The 23,200-nt window shown below is 43.3% G+C and overlaps 1 protein-coding gene and 1 pseudogene across 10 annotated transcripts in view; one reads left to right on the top strand and one right to left on the bottom strand.

Moving 5' to 3' along the window:
* RBM33 (RNA binding motif protein 33) overlaps positions 1 to 23,200 on the bottom strand; it is a 124,861-nt gene that overhangs the window by 65,918 nt on the left and 35,743 nt on the right. For 8 of the 10 annotated variants that reach the window (XM_028094666.2, XM_028094667.2, XM_088018591.1 and 5 more), the window contains exons 6-9: positions 19,917 to 20,033; positions 9,578 to 9,749; positions 3,989 to 4,197; positions 436 to 727 (exon numbers count right to left, since the gene is read on the bottom strand). In XM_028094666.2, the coding sequence (XP_027950467.1) occupies positions 436 to 727; positions 3,989 to 4,197; positions 9,578 to 9,749; positions 19,917 to 20,033 (790 nt within the window). The remainder of the gene's footprint in view (positions 1 to 435; positions 728 to 3,988; positions 4,198 to 9,577; positions 9,750 to 19,916; positions 20,034 to 23,200) is intronic. The other 2 variants (XM_088018590.1, XM_028094668.2) reach the window with 1 other exon arrangement.
* LOC114201783 (small ribosomal subunit protein uS8 pseudogene) lies at positions 12,964 to 14,291 on the top strand (annotated as a pseudogene).

Raw genomic sequence — 23,200 nt, 5'->3', positions numbered from 1 at the left:
AGAGAAATATCTCAACGTGTGCTCAACAGATGCATGAAGATATGCTCCATATCCTCTGCTCCAAAGCGGCCCGCTAGCTTCAGCAACATGTGTCTGTAGTAACACCAGCGGTTACATACTGAAAATGACAGCTAGCACATACTGCGTGGGATGCACTCACTGCACAAACACTCCCACTAGAGGACGTATGAAGAATACCAACTCGGGCACTTGCACAATGACCTCCGCTGCCTTTGAAATTTAGAGGTTGCTCAGTGTTTTCCACCACATCATAAGAGGTACAAATTCTTGAGTAACTGAGCTCGGCCCATCGAGCGGGCACGTGTCTGGGGGTTAGGGTGAAGCAGAGAAGCCAAGCCATCCTTACAGACCTGCTCGTGAGAACGGCCTGGCCGCAGGAGCCTGCGGCTTTCCGACAGCAGAAGAGACACGTACCTTGGACGGGCGTCACCACCGCCCCTTTGAAGTGGGGGTTGATGTGTATGTTCTTGGGCTGCTGCGGGGTCACGGGGGGCGGGGTCATCATCCCCCTCGGGGCCTCCATCTGGGGCGGCACATGCACCCCCGGGGGCGGCGAGGCATGGTGTGGGTGCTGCAGGGGGAGCAGGGGCTGCAGCTGCTGCTGCTGGAACAGACTTCTGATGGGCTGCTGCTGTGCGGGCGGTGGTGGCGGCGGCGGCGGCGGCGGCTGAGGCTGCGGAGGGGGAATCAGTCTTGGAGAGTGTGTCTGAAAACCACAAAGGAAGAGAGACAAATTCACAGAAATCAACATTTAGAAGAAGAGTAAAGGAAAGCTACCGCCTTACAGTCTCACACTGGCTCGACAGTAAGCGTACGGCTGAAAAGTACGTTCCCAGCGACAGCCGAGACGAAACAGCGGGGCCGGTAAGCCACACTGCCCATTCCCAGCGAGCACCACCGCCTCACAACGTGACCCAATCTCAGGGCAGAGAGGGAAAAATCGTGGCCTCAAAACAACGCGCATGGATTCCAAAGGTTTAAAAACTTTGGGCTGAGTCAACCAAACCGCCCAGAGCGAGCCAAGCACTGCGCTGCAGGCAGAGCCCAAGCTGCCCTCGGCCTCCCTGCAGCCAGGCCCGCTTCTCCTCCTCAGAAAACCTGGGAAGAAAGCCGGGATGGGCACAAGCAGCCGTGCCGGACACCAGGCCTCCGGGAAGAGCCTAGCTCTCCCCCGAGGGGGTGGGAGAAAGGAGGAGGAAAAGGGGCAGAGACACACCTGCTGGGGAAAGCAGGAGAGCAGGTGGCCAAAGCCACGGAGACAGAAGACGGACGGAGACAAGGGTGTGAAGACAGACACCCAAAGCAGTCAGGGGTCCTGGGGTGGTCCGCTCAGACATTCCCGAGGGGAGGGAAGCAGCCACAAGCGCAGTGCCCGCCGAGCGCAGGGCCACCCCATGTCGTTAAGCACCCATCGCAAGGTCCGAGCGCAAAGTAACTGGCTTCCCCCTGACAGCGCGCTGAAGGGGGGCCTTGTGACGACCCTGCTCTTACACATCAGGCAGCCGGTAAGCAGAAGCCCTGGGAGGAGAATGCAGACCACCTGGTTCCACAAGTCCTACTCATGGCCACGCCCGAGACTGGCCACGCTAAGCAGCAGAGGCAGTGCCGCACTACAGACCACGTGGTCTAACACAGCGGGCCACCGTCCCTGCCAAGGTGCCGAATGACACAGGCTTCCGAACCCCAGGGCCACCGCAGGCCCCGCCGCCCCGGCACACGGCACGGGTACGAAGAGGGCTTCCGGCCGGTAACACGGCGCACGCGGCGAGCAGCGACTGAGACGGACCGCTCAGCAGGCCGCGGCAAGAGCCAAATGGAAGAAACGGCCAAGGCTGGACCAAGAGCAACAGGGAAAGAGACCTTTCAGAGACACAAAGAGAATTCTGAAAGCAAACCGTCTGTGGCCTTGGGTCTCAGAGAGGACTTTTCCAGATTCCAGGGTCAGCCTACATCCACAGCTACGTGTGCTCCGAGAACCCAGCGCGTTCCCTCTTCTAACTCGTGGCAAGTGAAACGTGCCCCTCTGCACAGGACAGTTAGGGATCCCGTCTTATCACCACCAACAGAGGATCATCTGAGTCAGATCTGAATTGAACTGACAGTGAACATAATGCAGGGTCATCCACTCAAGAACACAAAGGCGTTTGAAGGAAATCCCATGTCTGAAACAAGTGAGGTTAGGGGCTGTAGGCCACCCGTGTGGAGAGGCCCGGGACAGCTAGAAAGCACATGGGGAACGCAGAGCTGGCAAGAGGTGAGGGCTGGAGACTCACACTTGCACAGAGAGGGCCGGTGGCAGGAAGGCGATGCCCCCCCGCAAGAGCTCTAACCCAAAGGAGGGCTGACAAGAAGGTAGCTGAAGGAGACAGAGGAAGGAGAGCACAGCGCAGCCCTACGTAGGAGAGGCTCAGGGCGCAGGAGCTCAGGATGCCCGAGGCGCCAGAGCACGGCAGGAAGGACCAGCACAGGGGAGGCAGCGATTCTCAGAGCACCCTCAGGAAGAAGTGAAGGGAGCAGGGTCCAGGCAGCAAGGGACCGACCTAGGAGAACACGCACTGATGCAAGGACGTGAGAAAGAATATCGTTCCCAGAACTCTGGAGAGTCGAGCAGAGAGACAGCTCCTGGGTGGCGAGTAACCAGGATCAAGAGCGTTTGTGGTCCGAGGACAGACACAGGTGGGAGGCAAGGTTAAGTTCATCTCCGAAAGCTTTGGTCCTCCCAGTAAAGTGAAACTGTAAAACACCACGACTAGCAAAGGTGGCAGAGAGCTCACAGCCCAGAGCACCAGGAGGCCGAGCAGGTCACGCCACAGGCTTATCCCCAGTTCACAGTGAGCTGCAGAGCCCACCTCGGCCGTGAGAATTCTGGAGACACAAAAGCAAACCGTCTATGGCCCAGGCCATCTTCCACTTGGCTAACAATGTTGAAGCGCTCACAGTTCCTCTCAGACCAGCCTCTCTTGCAGGAGGCTGGCTGGGCACACCTCCTCTCTTTGTGGATAAGAAAAGTTACCTTTCCAGGATCACAGAGACACAATTACAGAAAAACAGGTCCCCCTGTGTGGCCGCCCCCCTCTCCTCCAAGGCCAAAATAACCAAGCTGGCTGCTCAATACATGGCAAGTGGAGGCTAGGGGTGAGGGTATGGAGCAGGGAAGAAAAAGAAGAAACGAAAGGTCCAGCCTTTCTGCTACGTGAGAAGCTTAAGAATGAAAACAGCTGCTCTTCCTTATTTCACAAGTGAAGGCATCCTAACATGGAGTATTTCTACAAAGAGGCAAAGTGTGACTTTCCCCTAAATTCAGATAAAAATGTAGGAGGGACATGTGGTAGATGGAGATTGAGTTCTAAAGGAAAGAGCCATAAAATCCTAAAGCTAACCAAAAGACCATAAAGATCACTGTAATTCCTTTCTTTGCTTCTGCGATATCTCATCTTTGAAAGGCACAGGAAATGCAAATTGAGCTGAAATTCCAAGTAGATGATTATGGACAGGACAGGACAGTTATTCTACGAGAAATCGCTATATTTGAGGAGAAACCTCTGGTAAACAGCATAAAGGAAAGACTATTTTGAAAAAACACACACCGCCGCCTGGATTCTACACGTGACACGGCCACCGTTTTGAGTAGGGGTGCTCAGGAACAAGCAGTTGGCTCCAAGAAGGGAGAGGACAGAAGCCAGGCCCCTCTGTGGTTCCTGTCACTTGAAGACTTAAGCCTCTTGTTACTCCCTTCTCCGTAAGTAGCTGTGTATGGAATTCTTGTACTACTCGAATACCAGGAGGAATGAATTTACAAGACCACTGGTGAGATCGCATTATAAAGAAACTTTCGCTGTTACTCCTACTACGAAACCTTCATTTCAGACTAGGAGATACACACCAAGTATGAAACCCACAAAGGCACATTTTCATGTGTTTCATTTGCCCTAAAGTCTTGGACCATCACAATAAAACTAGACATTACCACGCCAGGAGGCTGTGTCGGAAGCAGGGCAGGTCTGTGATCTTTTATTCTCGCTCGCTCGCTGCTCTCTCTCCTCTGGTCCCCCATTCCACGGCACACCACAGAGCCTCCTCTCCTTCCTCCCCGCCGCGAACCATAGCGCCCCTGCTTATGCTGCCGCTCTCTTTCTTCGAATTCAAGCAATGCAGCTTTGGCTTCCGCTGAAAGCTCTATTTGAAAAAATGCATATATGTTAGATACCTTCAAATAGCCTAAACTAGATTTACAGGGGAAAAACAGGGAAGACACACATAACCAGACACCCCGAAACAGCAAGTGCCTCACCCCCCAGGAGAGAACTAGACTGGCGGCAGCAAGCAGGGTCCAGCCAGCGACACTCACAGCCCCTTACATGAACACCTGTTAAATGAAGACACGCCCCTCCTGCGTACCGTGTAGTGAGGCACAGGAGCCATGGTATTTTCACTTGAAACCACAAAAATGTGCAGAGGGAAGCTAAAAGGAAGGGGCCGGGGCCCGACTTCACACAGCCCTCAAGCTGCTGTGATCCCTTCCTCATGGCTGGCGGGCTGCACCGGCGAGGAGTGGGCTCGGCCAGGCCGACGCCACGCCGGCGCGAGGGCCACGTGAGACCAGTACAAGCAGGACGGGTGCGCGGCGGCACACAGACTCCAAGTGAAGAAATAGAACGCATTCCTGCTTGTTCTGACGTAAACAAACTATTAATGAAAACACTCGGAAATCAATTAATTTCATACAATGGAAAACTCATCATTTCAGATTTATCAAAAAAGACCTTTACTGTGTGAAAAAAGACTTCTATCCATGCAGTCTGACATGGAAGTGATATCGGATGAGAGCAAACCACAGAAGAAAAAACTCATTAATGCAAATGCTTGTGGGACACCCAGGAGATGCTCACCTCTCTGACCAATGCTTTAAGGACACAAAAAAAAACACGGACTCTGGCCCTAAAAAACTTCAGTTAGCACATTATTCTAAATTCCTAAAAGAGAAAAGCTGACTTATTCATATACGGTTCCTTTATTTTAAAATATTATCTGAATTGTGATATCTTTCATTAACAAATATACACCTTCTAAAGGTCTCACTGAATCCCGAGAGACATTCTTACACCTTCTTCCACAGTGAAGGGCAAATTTTAAACATTACCAGTTCATCTTCTACCTTGGATTCACTAATCATCTCCAAACTCTTCCAAAATCTCTAAGCCACATTTCATTTTCTTGATATTGTTTCTATGCTATTCCCCTCCCCTTCAAATAAATCTAGACCCCATTCAAAAGAAAATTTAATCTCCTCTTAACAAGCACAGACTTTTACTCTAATCTTGACTACATGATTGGTTCACATACACATTTTATGCGGTGAATCAGCAATTATTTTTCTAGTGGTTCTAAGTGTCAAGATTAATTTCACTATCCCCAGTAATAAAATGGTTTCAAATGACATCTTTAATCAGCAAGTAAAAATGCTTTCCTCCAATTGAGACAAGCTGTCACAAAAGGTCACCAAAATATGACAGGATGGAAATTACATTTGTAACTTCAACTGAAATGTTAATTTCCCCTTAAGTGTTTTCTGAACTATGTCCATATTCTAAAGTAAAGAGATATAGCTCAATGTAACAAAGTTTCACACTGTATTGTCCTTTCCTAAAACGTGCTTATAGCTCAATGTAACAAAGTTTTACACTGTATTGTCCTTTCCTAAAAACGTGCTTATAGCTCAATGTAACAAAGTTTTACACTGTATTGTCCTTTCCTAAAACGTGCTTAAGAAAAACATTTGCATACAAATAATTCTTATAATAGCTGGATTAATACATAATGAATAAATATTTAGAGAATACACAGCTTGTTTGGCAAAATAAAAATAACAAATGATAGTCTGCATTTTTTTTTAACAAGAGAATTTGAATCAAGCAATTTGTAAAAAAAACCTTGCTTGTAATACAAGCACCCACTGTGTAAACTGAAGGCAGGATCCTACTGCTGCCACTATCAATCTTGAACTGTTTATTACTAGATGAAAATATTCTTCCCACAGATCCTTGGGTCTTAAAAACAAAATTAAGGATATTATTTCAAGAGAACATTATGTGGACATGATAAGACTGTTCTTTAGGTTAAAGCAGTAAAATACAACTTAACGTATTACATGTGCCAATGAAATTTAGAATATTGCAAAATCTAGATGCCCACTCACAGACTAATGGATAAAAAATGCCTAACTAACATGAATGTAGTCTTCCGGGTACTGCACGTACTGCTCTCAAAGAGAATCTCAGGTCCACCTCCTAGGGCCAAAGAACTAACAGTTCTGAACTTCTGCGCTGAGACTTTAGAAAAACCAGTCCCTGACACCTACTTTTTAGAGATGGCTTTTGACATTTCCATTCAAAATACATCACTCCCTTACACAAATCAGTTCTAGAAACCCTTCTCAGCTGGGTTCCACAAGAGAGTTAAGCCCTTAAACCCCCAGGCATCCTCTGTACAGAAAGAGCGAATCTATCTGCTAAGCATGTGGTTTTGTACCACCCTCAGGGAAACTGAGAAAATTTAGTCACATTTTCTGAAAGGCTTAGCTCCCAGAATGCTGGCTGAGCTCCTTACTTAAGATCTTAACCTACGTGAAAGCCCAAAATTCTACTTGAATTCAAAATACACATCAGCGACTGTGTAGCAGGTTCTGTAGCTGTATACAAATCCGTGGTCAGCCCACTGAAGGACAGCATCCCTGATGTGAATTCGAGAACACCTAAGAGAGACCCAACAACACCCTTGTAGGTTCTGAAGGGAACTCACTACCCACATGCAGACCAAAGGGTCAGTAACGGGGGATGCCAGAGCCATGACTTCAGTCTTCTTTTTAAAGAGTGGAAGGTTCTCAACATTAATCAATGATATAACAAAACCATTTTCATTTGTATTCAAAATGTTAAAAGACATCATTTGTCAAGAAATACAGAACATATGAGACGACGTAAGGACTCTGGTAGCAAGATATTTTAATCCCATTACAAAAAGTGGGTAAACAGCTTTATACAGTCAAATGAATCTAAGTATTTCTATACAGAACCTGAAACTGATATCTCTTATCACCAGGAGCGCACAAATAAACTGATGGGTAAAACTTACGCAGATTTCTAGTTTACCAAATACCGTAGCAGCTTCTCTTTCTCAATCAGTATTTTCTTATATGTAAAACTAACCTTTTGTTGGTGGGTGGGAGTGGGGTCAGGGTAATGAGAGAGTGTACTGTTTTAGGAAACCAATCTGTAAATGGACAGAACAATCCTTTTTGTGCTGGGAATAAGCCTAATTGAGTTACTAGAAAACTCGTGTTTCAAATACTAAGCTTGCTTATGTCAGGGCTCACTCATATGGAGCAGAGAAAGACACATTTAAGCACCATTTCCACTTGCCCTATTACCGGGCCAAATCTACACGAATGCATTACTTCTTAATGTTTAGAAGAATGGCAAAAATGTCCAAACTGTTTATGCTTACAGCCCCTCTGCCTCCAGACTCTCTTCCCTTGTATTTAAAGGCTCCGGCTTGCCTACCACTAACCCCTTCCAACCTCTTCTCTCAGAAAGGACAAATGACCCTGAAAAGAGCAAAATGAGGCAAAGGTCCTGAGATGCAGGCATGAAAGCAGCATGGATGATAAACACAAGCAGGATGGACGCCTCAAGATGTGCTGTCGGTGCCTGGGGCAAGGACAATGCACAGAGAGAGATGCCCCAGCTGAGGACAGGAGGTGGGCAGAAGCCTCGAGGTTCGGGGGAAAGTGACCTCCACCCTGGCCCACAGGGAGCTGGCTACAGACAGGAGAGGCCCTTCCTGGCGTCTGCCAAATGATTCCACACCCTCAGAGCCTGTAGCTATATCCCAGTTATTATGGTTTGATATATCAAGTTCCCCAACTTATGTCACAAGGCCACAGCCAGTACAAAACCGCAGCAAAGTGATGAATTCATCCCCAGCCCCAACCCGATGCCACTTCTCGAGTAAGATGCTGCCCACTGCCCTCCACTGTTCAGCCAGGGGCACCCACTCTCCCTTGTTAATCTTACTCCAGCCCAAGCCTGAGAGGTCTGCTCCAGTATGTAATGTTAACAATTCCTCCTGCCGAAAGATACATTTTTGTTTTCTCCCCTCCTCCTGTTTTCCCAAGGCCAACTTCCGATCCTCTTTCTTAGAAACATGTTGTCCTGCTTCAGACCAACTGGCAACTTTACAGCATAACTTGGTTGAAAAGTCCAGGGGATTCCTGGGTCAAAAGCTAGAGGAGGAGGAAATCAGAGGGCAAAGAAGTAGACCGCCAAGAGTCTAACAATCTCTCCACAAATCTCACTTAGTAAAGTAACATGGTAAGTAAGACTGGCTCACTACTGTTAATTTGTACACACTGGGAGCTTGGCGTCCTCAGGAAGAATTCACATCTGCCACTTGTAAAAAAAACCTTGCTCATGTTTCCAATGAAAAGGGCCAAAATAATGGTTTAAGAAGTAGTAAATGTAGTGCCTGATGGGAAGTTTCTTGATTTTTTCCGTGCTCATGTTTCCAAATGAAAAGGGCCAAAATAATGGTTTAAGAAGTAGTAAATGTAGTGCCTGATGGGAAGTTTCTTGATTTTTATTTTGACCAAGACCCGAAAGCGGATAAACCTTGTCCTCTCACCCCCCCCACCCCCCTCTTCCTTAGAATACAGTACAATATCCCCGTGGTTCTTAAGGTACAGGTTCCAGAGAAGAGGAGCAGCATCACCTGGTAACTCATCAGAAATGCAACTTCCTTGGGTACCACCCTAAACCTACTAAATCAGAAGAGCTGGGAGTGCGTCCAGGAATCTGTTTTAACAAGCCTTCTAGGTGATTCTGTTGCTCACTCAAATTTGAGAACCACCGCTTTATGCTTTGCAATGGACACTGGAAAAAAGAAACCACTAGGGGTAGGGTAGGGTGAATTGTGAAAAAGGCTCTCTGCTGATCAGCAACAACCTGCTGTAGATCTTTAAAAGCAGGGTTTGCTCAGAATGATGTTCAGTTGATTATGTCTATAAACAAGTCACCTTATCTCATAAAACATGGAGAGGAAATGACATCGAGAAAAAGGAAACAGATAAAAGATGGTTATAATGACACTCAGGTACAAAATACAAATAGTCTGGTCCAGAATCAGCCCTCCAGAGGGATCAAATGGCCCTGCACCATCCCCACACCACCTTCCCAGAGCCAGCCAAGACCTGCATGGTAGGCATGAGGGTAGGTCCAGGCCATCAACTCCAAAAGAAAAAGCTATTAAAAAAATAAGCAATCAAATATTTTATTCAAACATTTTTAATCCAGAAGACAGTCATCTTTGTAGAATTTATGGAATTACTTTTACAGCACCGTAACTCAGCTCTAACTTCACAGAGACCATCCACTCTCTAGATGGCATGCACAATAATCTATGAAGTAGAACTGTTTCTACCTATTTGATTCATCATAATAGCACTATGGAGGAAGTTGAAATGGGAGTGAAGAAGGATGCAAGACAGGCAAAAAAAAGTTACCCAAAGTTTCTGGAATGTTCCTTCTCTCTCTAGTTACATCTGAGAGCCTAATAATTGTTCCTTCTTTCCTTTCAGTTTTGAAACGTAATCGTCCAGATTCTTCATCATCATCATCTTCTTCATCTGATTCTTCTTTTATGTCCTTCTGTAGTTCCAAAGTTTCCATACCTCCCTACAACGCAGACAAAACAAAAAGGGAAGGAGACTGAGTTCACATTCTTTTGATTTAAATAGTGAAGCATGATTTTATATATACATATATATATATATATATATATAAAGGTTCTTTATATTTAAGATGTAAGGATACTGTAAAATGTTCCGTGACAAGGCCATGTAAAACACTAAACTGATTCCAGGAACAAATAATCTCAAACGTTAAAAAAAAGTTAGAAAAAGTTCAATTCCTGCTTGTAATCAATATACAATATATACTGTTGTTACTTATACTTCTGAGAGAGGAAACATGATTTTTTTTTTTTCCTATTTTTAAAAAAAGTTTTTTAAGTAGGCTCCATGCCCAACTTAGGGCTCAAACTTATCACCTCGAGATCAAGAGTCATATGCTCCACCAACTGAGCCAGCCAGGGGGCCCAAGAAACATGAATTCCATCCAAAAAGGCCCTGCTGGCCTCAAGTCTGATCCAGATTCCAGCAAAATTCAATATATTCATTAAACTAACACTGGAGTTCCATGAGTTATATAACTTATACTTGATGAGAGCATACTCCTTCCTGTCACACACGCCCAACATTTCCAGAAACTCCTGACCTCGTCCACCATGATTTTTATTCTAGACACACACTCCAAACCCGCTGTCAGGTTGGCTGGTTTCTTCAGACTCCAAAATCTTTCCTCACTCACTCTTACCTCTCCTTTATTCCACTGTCCAGAGTTCATGCCATCGCTGCCTCTGGCTAAGAATACTGCAACAGCAAAACTGCTCTTTTTCAGTCACACTAAAACCAGCTTTTATCTTTTATTTTATGTCAGCATTCCTACAAAAATATGGCCTAATCCAGTCCCAACTAAAAGTAATTTCTTCATCAACAGTTCCTACTTTACCCTTGATGTTGTTCCCTTTGATACTGACCACTTTTCCCCTGGTACTAGGTCTTAGTGGCCTCCTGTGAGATAAGATAGGGACGTACGAGCGCCAAGTTCATTTAAATACTTTTTGTACACGTAAAGAAAACAGAATTTGCCCCTTTGTTCTCGTGATTCATAATTTTAAATGTCCTTTACTCTTTAGAGAAACAAAGATGAACTACTTTATTAGAAAATGCACAAGAAAAAATTTAACATAAACCAAAGATACAACTGTTTTGTATTCTTTTCCCAACATTTTCTGTGCAAAAAGATCAACTACAAATGCACATACTCATTGCTTTAAACACTTCAAGTCTCTCACATCTTCAGGGGTTCAAATGCCTGAAGATAAAATGATGAATGTAAACTAGATTTTAAGCTAATGACTGTGATACCACCGCCTTTCAGTATTCTGACATTTAGGCTACCACAGAATTTTACAGTACCAAAGTCTTGGCATTTTGTTGGTTTGAGATCATTATTTCTGTCTTACTGAATATCTGAAACCAAAACGAGTAACATATTATGATGGACCCAGCTAGGTTCATGCTGTACTACACTCAAAGGTAAACTCCTTTACAAAGTATTCTTCCCCCACTTCCATAATGCTCCAGAGCAGTGCTTCTCAAATTTAATGTTCATACCCATCACTGGGAATCCTGTTAAAATACAGATTGTGATTCTACAGGTCCATGGTAGGGCCTGAGACTCAGCATTTCTAACAAGCCCCCGGTGAACCTAACACGCTGGTCCAGAGACCACAAGTTTGAGTAGCAAGACCACAGAGGAAGAAAAGAAATGGCTACCAATAAAGCAAAGATTCTACTTCCTACAACGGTCATTTCTAATTCAACCATTAACAATAATTTCAGTTCAAAGACTTTCCAAGCAAGTTTTAACATGAAACATGAAAGACTGAAATTAATAAAGCTTATTTTGCATCCAAATCTCCATTTAAGATATCTAAAGAGGACAAGGATGAGTTGAAAATTGTTTCTTTGAAACAAATACTACAACCCACCAGAGACAGACAAATCCAGTCTATGACCCGGCAATCGCATTCCTAGATATTTACCCAAGAGAAATGATCATTTATGTTCATGTAAAAAACCTGTAGGAAAATATTTAATGCTCTCTTTTGGATCACCAAAACTGGATCAACAGTAAGTGAACGGATACATAAACTGGATCCATCCAATGCTGATGAGCAATAACAAAGAATGAACTACTGATACACACATGGGGTGAAATCGCAAAAGCCACGTGGGATGGGAGAAGTCAACCACAACACACTGCCAAGAGTCCATTCACAGGATGTTCTCCAAGAGAAAACATAATACTGGTTGCCAGTGATTAGAAATGGAGGGAAGGCAGGACTGCAAACGGACAGCATAAAGTAGTTTTTTGAGCAATTCAATTCCTGGAATGCAAGCTTCTGGTCTAAGTCTCAGAGTCCAGTTAAGCCTTGAACTACACAAAGGACTACACAAGCCCAGAACTCACACCAAAGCAGGGCCCGGCCTCACTTGCATCAACTACAGCCTACTACTTGACAACCTTCACTGAGCTAGACTCACGCCTCCAGGCACTGATTACTAAACACTGGGCTCAAAAAAAAAAAAAAAAGGCATCTCTTTTGACCATATGATTTACAGAATCAAATAACCGATCTGCCAAATTGCTGACTTTCGCCACAGTTTTTAACAAGTACTAGTTAGTATTCTATTCACAAGTAAAGCTCCAATGAAGGGCAGTGTCAGTGACATAAAAATCAAATTATCCTAAGACTCTATTTTGTAAGAAGTTAAACATGTGTGTATATCTGTGATCTCATTATTAGGCTTTGCCAAAAATACTCAAAGCCTTGATTTTTAACTACTTATCTTGAAAACTTGAAAGATGTAATTGTAATTCTTAACAGAGGGTACACATGAAAACCATCATGAAAGTTCCTTAAAAACAGACAACTCTATCAAAATCTTATCACATACAGTTGGACCCTTGAACAACACAGGTTGGAAATGCACAGGTCCACTTATATGTGATTTTTTTTGGGTAAATACAGTACTGTAAATGTATTTTCTTAATAGCATTTTCTTTCCTCTACCTTACTTTATTGTAAGAATACAGCACATAATACATATAACATACAAAATAGGTGTTAATTGACTATTTCTGTTATCAGTAAAGCTCCTGGTCAACAGTAAGCTCTTAGTAGTTAAGTTCTGGGGAGTTAAAAGTTACACACAGAATTTCAGCTGAGCGGGGACCAGTGCCCCTAACCCCAGAGTTGTTCATGGGTGAAAGGTATACATAAAGAATTAGAAAGTCTAAGGGGAAGGAAGACCCAGACCTGCATATATTTTTAAGTTCTCCAGATAATTCTGAAATGAACCTATGATTTCAGCATTTTAAATGAAAATTCAATATTCTTTCCCAAACCCAAGGGGAAAAAAACAGGTAGTTCTCTGAAACGGGGGGGGGGGGGGGGGAGGGGGGTATAGAGAACAGTTTTAAAAAACTTCCCCAAAATTTTTAATGCTTACAGAATATTTAATAGAGAATAATTCTTTATTATACCATGAAATACAAATCAAATACAAATATTAATTCTACCGATAGTGAAAATTTAGGGGCACCTGGGTGGCCCAGTCTGTTAAGCATCCGACTCGTGATTTCGGCCCAGGTCATGATCTCAGGGTCCTGAGACTAAGCCCTGCGTGAGGCTCCGCACACATCGGGGAATCTGCTTGAGATTCTCTCTCTCCTTCTCCCTCTGCCCCCTCCCCACTGATTGCTCACACTCTCCCCGCTCTCTCTCTTTCCAAAATAAATAAATCTTTTTTTTAAAATAGTGAAAATTTACAAGTTTGAAAGATGGAGCAATCAAATTGCACAAAATTCTAAGAAAATTACAGACCATTATTCTTCATACAGACACAAAATTCCTTAAAAAAAAAATAAAAGCACATGTAATCCAGCAAAACATAAAAAGGAAATATATCACAACCAAGTGAGGTTTAGCCAGAAGCACAAAGCTGATTTAAGATTCAAAAAAAAAAAAAAAAAAACACACTCTCTGCCATCTTTCCATGCCGCCATAATGGTGCACACGAAGTCCTGGCAGATGCTCTCAAGAGCATCTCTGTGTGTGTGTGTGGCTGTTTTAAGTTATTAGTTTTTAAAATTAGTACTTTTTAATGGAAACAACTTGACCAAAAATCTGTCACAGAATTTTGAGACCCATTAAAACAAAAGTCTAATGAGAAAAAAAACAATGCTGAGAAGAGAGGCAAATGCCAGGTTCTTATTAGGCCGTGCTCCAAAGCCATCGTCCAGTTTCTCACTGTGAGGATGAAGCATGGTTACGCTGGTGAATTTGAAATCACTGATGATCACAGAGAGGGGAAAATTGTTGTGAACCTCACGGGCAGGTTAAACAAGTGTGGAGTGATCAGCCCCAGATCTGATGTACAACTCAAAGATCTAGAAAAATGGCAGAATAACCTGCTCCCGTCCCGCCAGTTTGGTTTCACTGTACTGACAACCTCAGCTGGCATCATGGACCATGAAGAAGCAAGACAAAAACACACAGGAGGGAAAATCCTGGGATTCTTTTTCTAGGGATGTAATAGGCAGGAAACTTTGTGCAGTGTCACTGTGAGCACCTCCAGCTGTATTAGTGCCATTGGAATAATAAATTTGATATGGCAGTGGAAAAAAAAATAAGATTCAAAAAATCAATTTAACAATCTTAGAGAAAAATCCCAAATACGTGTAGATAGCACCCCTGCCCCCAAGCCCTCTTCCAGAGGTGAAAGTCCAGTCCTTCTCCTCTTGCTTTAAGGGCAGACTACTAGGGACTTGCTTCTAAGGAACAGAGCACAGAAAAGGAAAGACCACACTTTACAGACCTACTACCTGTAACTGGCAAACAGGATATGACCACATCATCAAGAACATTGCCAAGGAGGTTCTATACCCAGTGGTATGATGGATGAGAAGGGCACCGAACCTCTGTGACATTCCAAAACCCATAACCCCAGTGTAATCATGAGGAAAGTATCAGACAAGCCCAGACTGAAAGACATTCTACAGGATACGTGGCCAGTGCAGCTCTAGACCCCGGTGTGGTTGTGAAACGCAGGCAAAGACCGACAAACTGGCACAGACCAGGGGAGACATAACAGTGTGGGCCCCTGGACTGGATCCCAGAACAGTAAGAAGACATAAAAAATGTCTTGTTAAAGGGAAATGAAGTCTGGAGTATAGTTAATAGTTCTTAAAAAGTCAGTTTAATTCACATTAATAAAAGAAAGGATAAAAGCCAACAGGAGTATCTCAAAAGATGCAGAAAAAGCATTGAAAAAATTCAACACCCATTTCTCACTTAAAAAAAAAAAAATCTCAACAAACTAGATAGAGAAAAGAGCTTCAATCTGATCAAACAAACACAAACCTCCAGTGAGCTCCTATTACTTACTTGATGAAACACTGAGCACTTCCCCTACCATCAAGAACCAGGTAAGAATGAATGCCTTCAGTATTTCTAGTCTTTCAAAGAGGTCAAAGAAATAAAAGCACAGGTAGAAAACGAGGAATTAAAGTGTGTTTATTAACAGGCAACATGATTATTAAGGTATTAGTTTTCCCCCAGTTCGATGGAAAGATAACAATGTGTTCTCTATCAAAATCCCCATCAGATTTTTAGTAGATATTGGCAAATCAGTTACAGAATTTATATGAATAGCCAAAACAATCTTGAAAAGAAAGACAAAACTGATTGATTTACACTACCTGCTTTCATGCCACAGTAATCAAGACAGTGTAATATTGAAAGGGAACAAAAGAGGTTCCAGAAAAAGACCCAAACTTAAATGGTCAATTAAGTCCCAACGTAAGGACTAAGGCAATTCAATGGGAAAGGAAAGTTTTACAACAAATAATGGCGCAACAATCAGACAAACATACAGAAAGAAGTGAAACTCATACACACAACACATAAATATATTAGTAGAGAGAGACCATAAACCTAAACTACAAATAGCTAATACTACAAAGCTTCCAGAAGAAAACAGGCTAATATCTTTGCAACTCTGGGATAGGCAAAGATTTCTTGGGTCACAGAATTACCTGGTCTTCATCAAAGTTAAATTTTCTGCTCATGAAATACACCTTTAAGAAAATTAAAACATAAGCCATAGCCTCAGAGAAAATATTCACTATACACATAAACATCCATCTGTCTATAAACATCTACCTGTCTATCTAGGGGCACCTGGGTGGCTAAGTCAACTGAGCGTCTGACTCTTGGTTTCAGATCAGGTCACAATCTTGCGACTGTGGGATCAGGTCCCAGTCGGATTCTGTGCTCACTGGGGAGTCTGCTTCAGATTCTCTCTCCCTTTCCTTCTTGTGCTCTCTCTCAAATAAATAAATCAATCTTGAAAAAATTTATCTAGAATACAAACAGTAGATGCAGATATATATATATTCTATGCAGAACATATACAGACAATATATATTCTCTATGTGGTGTATATAAACTATGTATAGCATATATGGACAAAGATTAAAAAGAACGCTCATTTTTTTAAAAAGACTAAAAATGGACACAAAGAAGATCTAGAAGTGGAATCAGCACATGGAATGGTGCTCAATATCATTAGTTATCAAAGGAACACACACTAAAACCATAAGGACACACCAAGTCAAAGGACTACACGGAAACGACTTAACACTATCAAGTGACGGAGAATGGAGATTCTCGGGCAGGACTACGGGGAATATAAAATGATACAACCACTCTGGTTGTTTCTTATAGAATTAACTTCTACTCTCTCGGTAATTCCTTTTGTAGTTAATACCAAGGAAAACAAAAAGATACATCCATTAAAAGATATATAAAATAATCTTTATAATTAAATTATTCATGACTTTTAAAAAAAAGGAAACCCGGGCGCCTGGGTGGCTCAGTCAGTTAAGCATCTGCCTTCAGCTCAGGTCATGATCTCAGGGTCCTGGGATCGAGCCCCACGTCAGGCTCCTTGCTCAGCGGGGAGTCTGCTTCTCCCTCTGCCTCTGCTCCTGCTTGTGCTCTCTCTCTCAAATATCTTTTTAAAAAATATTTTATTTATTTATTTGCCAGACAGAGAGAGAGAGAGAGAGCACAAGCAGGGAGAGCAGTAGGCAGGGGGAGAAGCAGGCTCTCCCCTGAGCAGGGAGCCCGACGCAGGACGGGATTCCAGGACCCTTGGGATCATGACCTGAGAGCCAAAGGCAGACGCTTAACTGAATGAGTCAACCAGGTGTCCCATAAATAAAGATCTTTAATTAAAAAAAAAAGGGGGGACACCCAAATATCTATTATCAGGAGAACGAACACGAATGGTATGACCCTAAAATGGAGTGAACTGCTGACACACAAAACTACTTGGTAAGTCTCAAAAACATTATGTTGAACAACAAAAAAAAAAAAAACAAACAAAACAGTAATAATTACATACTACATGATTAGGAAAGACTAGTATCAGGTGACAAATAAGAACACTTTCTACCTCTGAGAAGTCAGGACTGACGAGAAAGAAAGAGGGAACATTCTGGGGTCACAGAACTGCTTCTGACCAGAGGAAGGGCGGTAACTTGAACAAACAATGAACTGTACACCTCAGATCTGTGCCTATCACTGACTGTAAATGGCACCACAATTTAGAAAGTAAATACTTTAAATAGTGCACAGATTTCTTTACACTTCTCTCAGTACTCCTCCTCTACATGAAGAAAGTATCTAACGTAGGAAGCCTGTTTAAACCGCGTGTGAAGACAACAGGCACAACTGGCCCTGGGCATCTTTAATAATTATAACCTTCTCATCTGTGGCGAGTACAGTGATTTCTTTGTTCTAACCAAGCAAGAGCATTAATTAAGAGGAGTCACCTCAAGTAGGCTTTCCAAATGAAATGAGTCCTTCGCTGCATCGTTTCGATGCTAATACGGACTCAGAGCTCCTAGAATGAGGTGGTCTGGAGAACCGCACCGTGTACCGTGCCTCCTTCCTCGGCTCTAAGTGCACCCCGGAGCCATGTCACCTCCAAAGACAGCTCTCTCTCCAGAAGATACTTGATAACGGAAGGCAAGATTACCATTTTTTAAAATAATAACCCACTTGTGCTTTAATATTTTAATGAATACAGTTCAGAACTCAAGGTCTGAAATACCTAGATCTATAAGTCAGACCCAGAGGGCACTTCCAGAAGGCACCCAGGCAAGGGTAACACTGCTTTTCTTTGACTGCTTCACAAAAAAGAGAGTTTGTATCTCCAGAGTGCCCTGGACCTTTTCTCATTCTAAAGTATCCTATAAACCCAATATTATCAAAGGGTAAAGAGACTATTACCTAAAATACTGAAAGAATCAATTAGACAAATACCGATGAAATTAATTTTCCAAACTCCAAATCCCACAAATAAGCAGGACATGGACTAGGATTCCCTGTCAGCTGTTCACCACTGGAACTGATCTCTGCAAGGCCCATCTGTACCTTCCCCTTCTCTCCTTTCATGGCTTCTTAAGGGTTCTTTCTTGGATGTCTCCTGCCTGAATCAGCCTCTCCCAGGTCTGACCTAGATGTGCTCCAGGCCCTGGAGCAGGCAGAGCACTACAGGATGCAACCTGCACGCAGCTCTGGTTTCCCTGAAGCTGGGGGCAGCAGCTGCTCGGGGCAGTGGTTTGTGACGCAGGCACAGAGCAGTCATGACGAGGGGAACTATCTCTAATTTAACATCTTCTTCAGCTCTGTCTTGGTCCCTTGTCCTGGTTCCTTCTACAACTGGAGAATCTGGGTAAAGAATTCTCTGTACTATTCTTCTATACTATTCTTCTATCTTTTCTCTAAGTTTCAAATTATTTCAAATAGTAAGAGACAGAAAGCACAAAAAGAAAAATCAAATTTAGCTTGTTAGGGAGGAGAAAGGATATGTCCTGGAAAGTGCACACAGTGTACACGCTCACATACTCTGTCACAGCACTGTTAGGGAAAGTAAGAGTAAATAAAATGTTCTGTATACTGAGTTTCTAAAGCACTGGCATAAGTACCTAAAGCAGATGACCTAAGCCACTGAAATACCACTCTTCATGATCTTTTGGGAATAAAGAGGGGGAAAAGTTATTACGGAAAATAACTGAGAAAAGAAACATTAATAAGAAAAAACAGTTTTTAGGGGCGCCTGGGTGGCTCAGTTGGTTAAGCGTCTGCCTTCGGCTCGGGTCGTGGTCCGGTCGTGGTCCCAGGGTCCTGGGATTGAGCCCTGCATCGGGCTCCCTGCTCAGCGGGAAGCCTGCTTCTCCCTCTCCCTGCCGCTCTGCCTACTTGTGCTCTCTCTCAGTCTGTCAAATAAGTAAAAAATCTTTAAAAAAAAAAAAAAAAGAAAGAAAGAAGAAAGGAAGGAAGGAAGGAAGGAAGGAAGGAAGGAAGGAAGGAAGGAAGGAAGGAAGAAGAAAGTTTTTAAACCAACAAATCCTAAAGCTATAGAATGATTTTATGGCTTACACGCTTGGCCCACCAGACAAGTTCTAAGGTTGGAAAACTGAATTTATTAAGCCCTATGCCTCGTACCACCTCCATTCATCCAAACGACATCTATTTTGCAGACCAGCCCACAGGTCACCTCTTCCACAAAGCCTCAACGCCTTCCCACCCACTTTCCCTAATGGGCTCTGAGACCCACTCCCAACCAGAGGGCCCCTCCATGAGCTCCTGAAGCAGGGATCAGAGCCTCTGCTGGCAAGCTTCAATTCCAGGCTTATGTCACAGGGGGCCAAGCTTCTCAACCATCCTCCTTTCTTTTAACACCTAAGACAGCATCTAAATACAGGAACCTGGAAGTATTTTTGTAATAATGGTCATAACTAACGAACAGTAACTAATTTAAAATGATTACAGCACTCCTTTCAAAGCACTAACACGTGCATCACATTTTTTAAAGATTTCTACCCACGCCCCCATAAAACCCTGAAGACATTCTAACACTTAAAAGGCAAACAGCTATGTGGAAATCACAGCTCACCAGAACTCACTGCCCAAAGACTCTAGAAAGCTCAGGCTTTTTACTGCACTCATAGTACAAAGAAGAGATGTTATCAACTTTTCACTAATGCTAAAAAAAAAAAAAAAAAAAAATGCTCATTTTAAATCTGGAAGAAAAAAAAAACACCAAAATTTTGGACTCTTTTTAAAAGATGAACAAATACCTCTTCAGTTTCAGGAGCAACCTGGGGGTCAGTAATCTCATCTAATTCATCTTCAGCAACACAGTCTTCCTGCTCTTGCAGCCCTTGTTGCCCACAAGCCTGCAAGTATTCTTCATCCTAACAGCCATTAAAGAGAAAATAAGTCTTCCTCATATAGCTTTGGGTTTTTGAAAGCACTTTTCGTCTTCACGACTCATGCTTCATTATTTTAAGCAAATTTGACTACGGCAATTACCCGATGAAGCAGAAAGCACGAAGCACGCGCATCAAATGTGGCCTCCCCTACGTTAATGAGGACAGAGTGCAGTATGCTGGCCCCATCGCTAAGGTTAGTGACACAGCTCTGCTTCGGCCCCCAAGCGCCCTGATAAACAGCTCTTCTTACAATCAGCACTAAGGAAAAGCAATCTTCAAAAGAATGTGCGTGTGCTCGCATAGTGCAGCTCAGCGGCAGGAAGGGAGCTGAAATCACACCCAACGTGCACCATTTTTACAGCAATAAAAGGCAACAAAAGTATAAGCCATTCACTTCAACACAGGAGCTGTATTAGCAACCATGTTAGAATGTGCTTCTCCATCAGCCCATCCCTTGAATTAGAGGGGTGATTCCAGGTTTGTATGAAATGTAAGGGGCACGTCAGCAGGCAGACAGCCCTTGAAGGGCGCATGGGAGGAAGCAGACAAGCTGGCTAGAAGCAACTTGGAGAGAAGGAAGGGCTCCTACAGAGATACAGTATCAAGTAACAAGGACGTGGGCCCACGCGGAGGAGCAGCAAGCCCGCTCACGGGCTGGAACGAGCAGTGGCTGGTTACCAGACAAACACCAAGAGTGAGCACGCAACTGTGGGGGGCACAGAAGCCACACCTACAGCCCCCAAAGAAACCAGCTGTACTCAAGGTGACAAACGGCCGTAGGTCCCACAAATGTCTCTCAAGGCTACGGGAACACACCGTCCCTCACTCTCCGGAAGAGACCAGCCCACCAAAGAGAGAAACTATCACTACCCACAATTCACTGACAGCAGAACTGCCGGATTTCATGTAAGGCCAGACGATGCTAATCAAAATTTTCAGCTAATATACAATGGAGAACAGTCTATGCCACTGGGTCTTCCCAAGAAACAAAAATCTGCTACCCTTCACATAAGTTACCCACCTGAAATTGTTTTTACAGAACAGTCTTTTATGAAATCTCAATCTACGGTAATTTTTAAAACCCCAAAAAGATTGTGCTTAAAAGTATACATCACCCAACAATTTTCTCATATTTTGTCAAATAATAAGGGATCATCTCTTAATACAAAAGTACAAGTTTTTTAATCAAATCCCAATTCACTCTCAAGAACAGGACTGGCGAAATTCACAAAACCCAAGGAAGGTCTTAGTTTTGAGTATAAGAGGAAAGAACATGGAGTTCTACTACCAACTTCTAAATGTGGACCTCAGCCTCTTCATATGCAGAAGTGTCCCTTCCGATTGTAAAATTCAGTGGCTTTATGACTCCATTCTTAGTTATATGCAAAATCCATCCATGGGATTTTAATAGTGAGCCCCAACTGACAGAATGTGCTCACGCTCAGCATGTCACCCAGGTGGATTCTAGCTTTCGAGGACAAGTTAACAATTCCCAACTAGTACATGAAACACAGTGAAATAAACCATCTGATAAACTAAAATGCCACTGGGACACACAGGCACGCAATCTACTGGTTCGCTTGGTCGGCTACTCATGAGTAATTCCCTCATGGTGCACCAGGGGCAGCCTGCGAAGGCAGGGAGCCTCCCCAGCTCCAGAGCTGGAGCCGGGTGCCAGATGAAGGCCAGCTCTCTCCTCCATCCAAAGAAAAGGTAATGGCACACTCCACCACCGTGCTAACTACGAAGAAACCAACAATCTGAAAGAAACAGGGAAGAGAGAAAAGAGTGGCCATAGCTATGAAGCTAAATGTGCTGAGGTGAGCGGACACGGCTCACAGGACACTCGCCTCACCTTTCAAGTTTACAGCTCCCTGTGAAAATATCAGGTCACTTTCAGAAATTCTAAGCAAAACTGTTTTAAGACTTTTTAATTCTGAAAAAAAAAATTCATTCTGATGTGGAAAAGTACTGTAAGTATACTAACTGCCACACTGTTTTTCTTTTTGATACTGGACTCTGAGACCACAAGATGTCGGATAACTAAGTTGGATTTTATACAAGCGGGAGCCTAAATGTAACCTCTAGTTTGACAACGGAACACAAGAGAGGGAAAGTCCTGACTTGGGAGAATTCTCTCCTCAACAAATTCGGCCAGAAGGCCACAGTGAGAAAACACATCCTATGTGGCACCCTAGTGCTGTCAAGCAAGCACTTTCCACACTTATCTGTTCCACCACAGAAGGCAGGGGCCATGCCTCATGTCTCATGTTTTAGCAAAACTGGTGCCCCTGGTGCCCGGACATCAGTAAAGATGTGCCGAACTGATGAACTTACAAGGGAGATGGACCCACATACGATTAACCACTCATCTTCTTTTACCCATCAATGAACGAGAGAAATAATAAAATGCTCTAACCAGGGAATAACTAGGTACATTTTTAAAAGATCTTGGCTTAATCTTTAAGAAACATTTTAAATCTATAATATCCCACTTTCAGATAGTATACAAACACACCAGTAAACCCGAAGAGAACCCGTCCACACCAGTGAAAGATTTACTACCAAAACAAATCATTACCATTATCAAATGAACAAGTAGCCATGATGTCTTTTACATGATTCTACTTACCAAAACGACACATTTTTCATTACTGTATCTACTAAAGAGAAAACATTCAAAACGAATCAAATCTTAAAAATAACTACTGAGATAAACACAATTATGATTAGAACTAAATATTCTAAGGTTCCTCATAAACGATCCCTTTCAAAATTACTCCCATTTATAGGTACGTATGACCAATGACCAAAATTCAGACTTTGAATTTTTTTCTCAAAAGCAAGCTTCCTCTGAATAAAAACATTAAGAGATTAAAGGCGAAGCTAAGAGCCCCAACTCTGCACGCCTCCAACCAGCCCCGGCGGGCCAGCTGACAATGCACCTCAGTGGAGCGATAGTATCATGAAAACCCTAAGATTCTACGGCCGAATATCACGTCCTTCCCACACAAATTTCATTAAGTGCTTATTTTAAAAACAAGTATCTTCTAATGATGAATCAGAAAGACAGATGAGCAATCTTTCACTAGTACCTTTTGCTTTCTTGACAGTTCAACTTTAAAAATAGCTACCTATCAAAACCATCT

This window comes from Eumetopias jubatus, unplaced genomic scaffold (assembly GCF_037043125.1).
Source record: "Eumetopias jubatus isolate StellerSeaLion01/CBP00866 unplaced genomic scaffold, mEumJub1_p1.0 scaffold_14, whole genome shotgun sequence".
In the NCBI taxonomy this organism is placed as follows: Eukaryota; Metazoa; Chordata; class Mammalia; order Carnivora; family Otariidae; genus Eumetopias; species Eumetopias jubatus.
Note: the sequence above shows the minus strand (reverse complement) of the source record. Positions and strands in the feature narration are given on the sequence as shown.